This window comes from Gavia stellata, chromosome 13 (assembly GCF_030936135.1).
Source record: "Gavia stellata isolate bGavSte3 chromosome 13, bGavSte3.hap2, whole genome shotgun sequence".
Taxonomy (NCBI): Eukaryota; Metazoa; Chordata; class Aves; order Gaviiformes; family Gaviidae; genus Gavia; species Gavia stellata.
In genome coordinates, this window is record NC_082606.1 from 2,083,843 (window position 1) to 2,089,842 (window position 6,000).

The 6,000-nt window shown below is 49.5% G+C and overlaps 1 protein-coding gene across 1 annotated transcript in view; it reads left to right on the top strand.

Moving 5' to 3' along the window:
* The window catches only part of ARIH1 (ariadne RBR E3 ubiquitin protein ligase 1), a 61,908-nt gene extending 59,246 nt beyond the window's left edge, over positions 1–2,662 (top strand). The window contains exon 14 of the mRNA XM_059823764.1: positions 1,081–2,662. Within this exon, the coding sequence (XP_059679747.1) occupies positions 1,081–1,165 (85 nt within the window). The 3' untranslated portion in view covers positions 1,166–2,662. The remainder of the gene's footprint in view (positions 1–1,080) is intronic.
* The last annotated feature ends 3,338 nt before the right edge of the window (positions 2,663–6,000 follow it).

Sequence of the window (6,000 nt, forward strand, 5' to 3'; positions counted from 1 at the left end):
TGCGAGAGCCCCTTGGATGCCGTCCTGGCCGATGCGCGTGCCCAGAAACTGAACTGCACAATTCCCAGCTGGAACCGGTAACTCGGCAGTCAGCTCCTGGGTTCCAGTTCCTCATGTTACAGCACACCACTCTGGGCTGGGTGCTGCTGAGCCGTGAACCGGCTACACACCTCCACCTGGGGCCTTGGGAGCTGTTACTTAGACTTGTCTTGTCCCCTGTGTGCCTAAAGTTGCTGTAGACTTTGGCATTGCTGCTGGAAGGGGTTTAATCTAGAAATGCGGGCTGCTTATTTATAATTTGCTCTTGGAACCTGAATACTTTCAATGTTTCTCTGCTTTTATCTTTTTAGTTGGCTAACGCACCCGAAATGAACATGGCATCTTTTGATATGTTCCTATGATATCGCTTTTCCTCAGTATCATTGATCCTGGTAGGACTGTACCTGACTCCGGGATCAGTTTTACTTGCAGCTTTATCTGTTGAGATGAGTGTAGGTGGGAAGACCCGGCAGGGTGTAGTGCCCCTCTGAGACCCAGGAGTTGCAACGCGAGGTAAAACTTCCACTCCAACCAGACCGGTAGCCCTTTTTTTGTAGCTTGGCCGCTTCCATCTCCGCCGGGATTTTGGAGGGGAATAAAACTGGGCCAGCGCTCCCGAGGTTTTGCTTAGCTAGCTTCTGCCTTTTTGTTGTCCTGTTACGGCTCAGTAGGCACCGGACCGCGTTTGAGGAGAGCTTCGTCCCATTTCGGGTGTCACTGCTAACCTGTATTCGGGCTTTTGCAAATTGCAGCCGCTGCTGCTTCCTTTTTCACTTATTAATGGAGGTTTCTCAGCTGTAGGGGCTTTGGGGATACTTCTGCATGGGAAACTCTAAATTTGCATACTGTTTTTTTCAGCCAGGGACCCGGAGTTGAGTGACTGGAGTAACTGAAGTCTTAATTAGCGCTGTTAACAAAGTCCCTTCTCAGGAGACCTCCTCTTTCGGAAGTGAGGCTTAATGTAGGTTTGCATTACTCAACGCTGGGGATGAGCCGTGGTTCCTCACCTGCCTTTTCTGTGCTTGTCCCCCTTTGCTGCAGATACTGCGAGAGTCGACGAAGGGTTTTGTTGCAGCACGTGCACGAAGGCTACGAGAAGGACCTGTGGGAGTACATTGAGGACTGAGACTGGCCCCGCATAAAACGAACTCTGAAACCTTTGCCATCTAGAGTGCTCGTGCGATTCAAATAAAACACACACAAGGCGCTACGCCTGTTACACCGCTGGTCTGTAGTACTGGGATTCTGTTTTGTTAACAGAAAATTTAAGTAAATTATATTGTAATAAAGACAAAAAAGGTAGATAAACCATTGTACAACAGTATTCTAGGCGGCCAATAAGAGTGTGACAGACGCACTAAAAAAAAAAAACCCTCCAACTTTAACTTGTAACGTAGCTTCATTCTCCAAGCCGACTCCTTTTTCTTTTCTATCTTTCTTTTCCTGTGTGTAGTACAGATGAAATTTAAACCAGTTTCTTGACACTGCTTTTCATGTCCAAACCAGCCATTTTGATGTACTTTGGTAAGGGGGGGGATGGCTCTCCCGCCCCCCTCCTCCTCTCTGCCACCCAAGTACATGGATGAATGTCGATTGGCTCATTGTAACGATGATTCTTGGGGAGGGGAGGAGGGGGGTACACAGCAAGGAAAAAAAAAAAAAAAAACTTTGTATATGACTTTTAAAACAAAAAGAGGACAACACAGTATTTTTCAAAGTTGTATATAGCGCATATGCATGGACAAAGAGCAAGCGTGGCACGTGTTTGCATAATGTTTAATTACAAAAAAATATTTATTCTTTAAAAATCTTCAAGATTATGTCTATTTGCTGTGCATTTTCTTTCAGTTTGATTTTTTTGTTTTTGTTTCGTTTTGTTTTCCCTGGGATGGGGTGGGGGAAGCGTGTGCTGGTGTAGTGACTATATATTTTTTTTTTTTTGGAAGGCTTTTGCTAGAGAAGTTGGGTTTCTCCTCTTCCTGCAGTTCCTTTACGTCCACGGCCTCCACGGTTTTGTGTGTGTGTGTGTATCCATTGCTGGTGACGGACCTGTCCCCTCGCGTGCAGCTCCTGACGCTCGGTAACCCTGTGTGCATTGCGTTAGTGCCCGATGTACACTGTGATTCAGGATGCTTTGCCCCTTTTTTTTTGGCCCTGGATTGCTACCTGCCCTAATCCAACTCGGCTGTTCCCATCCATGCACTCGGGACACGCGCTCTGAACCCAGAGGAGGGGGGTGTGTGTTTATAGAGTTTTATTTTAATTCTGAGGCAGAAAAAGGGGTATTTTGCACCACTTCTCAAAGGACTTATGGAAAGATTTTGGCTGTGGATCTCCTCTCCCTCCCCCTTTCATCTGTCAAATGGACCGTTCCTTGCTGTTTAAGTTTCACTTACATTATAACGAGTCGTAACATTGAAAAGGAAAGATGATGGAATTGTCTTTGTGTTTGTTTTGGGCTCAATTACTGGGCGTACTGTCCTGGCAAATATTTAACACTCCATCTAGTGCAGTAGAAGTTGAAATCAGCGGGGTATTTTTCAATTAAAAGGGGGAAGAACTAATGAGTTAGTTACTGAGTCCATTTTTATGATTTCTGTAACGAGAGCTATGTTAAAGTAAACAATTGGTGGTGGTTTTATTAAATTTACTCCTGTATAGGAATTCCTTCTGTGGTATTTTTCGCCAGGCTAGTGTCCTCAAAGCTTTCTCCCAATCTGCCAGCTTCAAGGGGCAACAAACTGCAAAGGGGCGAATTAAAAAAGGCAGATCACAGGCAGGTCTGTAACACCACATGCTGTTTCCAGCTGTCACCCCCATCACTTCAGCTCCCTCCCTCATGAATACAGATGCTTCCAGCGATGCACTTTTGTCCCTCCATACCTGCTTTCTCCTTCAGCCCCCCTCCCAAGGGCTTATTTGGCCTTGGGAGTCACGTGAAAATATCTATACTGCAGCCAGTTTCCCCGTGCCTTTTCCTGCCACGGCTCGCGAGGGGTGGGATGGAGCAGAGCTGTGTGGAGGGCGCGCTGCGTGTTGTCGGTCTCTACCTGCAGGCAGCGGCTATTTGGCCTTCCCCTTGGCTCACAAAAATTCCCCATTCATGTATTAAAATGCTTTTGACAGCCATGTGCTCTTCCAGAACACAGCGGGCTGGGCGAGTGGAAGCACGGACTCTGCGTGGCCTTGGGTTTTTACCAGATGTTCCACAAATTGAGTAGCCAAAGGCTGTGGGCAGGCCCCAACCCGAAGCAAACCTGACCCATGTTGTCTTGAATCTTGCTGGCTGTTGACTAACCTTAAGATAATGATGATTAAAACCCCGTTTTGTGGGAGCAATCTGCTGCTCCTCCTCTCCTCCAGCTTCCACCCGCTCCCACAAGAACTGCCCCTCTGTAAGGAGGCCGTTCCCACCGGCGCCTGCGGCGGGCGGCCCTGCAGCCTCCTCTGGAAAACAGAAAGGAGAGAAACCCCGTCATTCCGCCCCGCTCCCGAGGGCCTGCTGCAGCTCTAAGGGGCTGAGGGGAGCCCGGCCTGCCTGAGGCGGGGGCCGGGGCCCGGCGGCCGCCCCTCAGCGCCTTCCCGGGGCCGAGGCCTCCTCAGGCCCCCGGGCCGCAGCAATCCTCCTCGTTCGCGGCCTTGTTCCGTCTGACACCGCGGGGGAACCCAATAAACCCTTCCTAATAAAGTTGTATTTTATTATTTCGCTCGTTACTTTGGTGTTTTTCATGGCAAACGCCGCGGCGGAGCAGCGCGAAGGGAGCGGAGCTGAGGCGGCGCGGGGGAGCTCCCGGGTCCTCCCGCCGCCACCGCCGCCTTCCCGTCGGGCACCGCGCCGCGCTCCTCGAAGTACTTCCGGGGTGTGTGTGGGTGTCCGTTGGTAACCGTGGTAACGGGGCGCTTCTTCCCGCTGCCGGAGCCATGGCGGAGCCGCGGGCCGCACCGGTGAGGGGCCACCGGCCCTCCTCCTGCCCGGCGGGCCGCCGGTGCCCGTCCGGCCCCCGGGAGCGCTGGGGGGGGCTGCCGTGGGGCCGGGGGGAGCTTGGGGGGCGCGGAGGGGAGGGCGGGGCGGTGGCGGGAGGTGTTTTTGAGTGAGTTTGTGATCGTCGCACGTTTGGTGGTGGAAACGTGACGGAAATTCAGCCGCCTTCTGACTTTTAGTGAGGTAACGAAGTGAAACCTCAGCCGTTCTCAGCGTCCATCCCCGGTCACTCGTCGCCGTGTGTTTGGTGCTCCTGAAAAACCGCCCTCGTTCCGCCCGCCGAGCAGGCGGCGTGGTGCGACCACGTTCCCTATGGTCAAGTGTGCTCTTAAGGAAAAGAAATGGTCCTGGAATAAGGCAAAAAAAAAAAATTCCTCTCCTGGAAAAATAGCTGATTAAAAGGCGAAGAGCGGAAAGGAGGAATAAGTGCTCTTTTTTTGAGCGGCTGGGGGAACGGGTTGTTCAGTCTGGAGAAGAGGAGGCTGAGGGGAGACCTCATCGCTCTCCACAACTACCTGAAAGGGGGTTGTGGTGAGGTGGGTGTTGGTCTCTTCTCCCAAGTGACTAGCGACAGGACAAGAGGAAATGGCCTCAAGTTGTGCCAGGGGAGGTTCAGGCTGGATATTAGGAAAAATGTCTTTCCTGAGAGAGTGGTGAAGCTCTGGAAGAGGCTGCCCAGGGAGGTGGTGGAGTCACCATCGCTGGAGGGGTTCAAGGAATGTGTGGACGTGGCACTGCGGGACATGGTTTAGTGGTGTTAGTTGATGGTTGGACTTGATGATCTTACAGGTCTTTTCCAACTGTAGTGATTCTGTGATTTTTTTTTTTTTTTTTTTTGTGGTGGAGGGTGATTGCTAATGAAGGGGATCCATGCCAGGCCTGTGTTGTCCAGCGTATCCAGAAATGGTCTGGGCAAAGGACGGCTAGGAGGTTATTCGGGCGAGGAGGAAATAGGAGAAACTACAGGAAAGTCTTAACAGCGCTGAGTGACAGGTCTCAGAATTGGAATGATGTGTAGAGGTTGAAAAAAATCGCATATATATATAAAAAAAATGAGGGGCTTTGTGCTGGTGATTGCTGCTTGGGAGTGAGTTCTTGGAGTTGGGTAATTCTGTGAAAATATCAACTCAGCTTTTCCCAACAGCAAGCAGAAAAGTGAATAAAATGTTAGAAATCATAAAGAAACAAAGCTGGTAAGAATTAAGTAATTAAGAAACAAAGTCTTTCTTTCCCCTATACATCTGGGGTGTTCCTGTGTCTCAGATACTCTATAAGTTCCAATCCTCCCCACCTCCAGTAAAAAAAGAGAGTAGAACTAGAAAACGTTGCCAAAACATCACAAGGAATGAGGGCAGACTGAATCTCCTCTTCAAAAAATTGTTTATTAAGGAGAGGGGACGTGACACAGGTCTATAAAATCCTGTGCTGTGGCTGGGAAGAGGAGTGAGGAAAGTCTCTTCCCCAGGAAACTAGAAGTCAAAAATAAAAATGCTTCGCTGTGTAATCGTGTTTCTCTTCTGTGAAGGCTTGATTTTTAATGCAAAGTAAGAAAAAAGTATAAAATGCATTTCTTTTCCACGGGCTGGGGACCTGCTTGTCTGTGAGCTCTGGGCAATATTTGCAGGTCGAGGTGTGTTGCCCGCTGTGCGATGGGACGCCGCTGCGCTCAGGCGCCTGCGGACTCGGATGGTTCCCCAGGAACGACTTTGTTCTAATTGCCTTTATACATGTTTTATAATAAATGTTTTTGACGTTTTCCTGTGTGATCTCCAATTAGCATCTCAAATGCTTGAGTTTTGGTTTTTTACAAGGTAATGATTGCTTTCTAGAATCCTCATAAATAGCAGTGAACCTACAGAACAGGAATGTACTGTAAAATGAGTGGGTTTATTTAATCTACACGGCAAACAGAAACCTCTCTCTAGCTATGGCCAGGGAAGAGCAGCGCTTGGCAGGGCAGAATTTGTCTAGCAGCAATG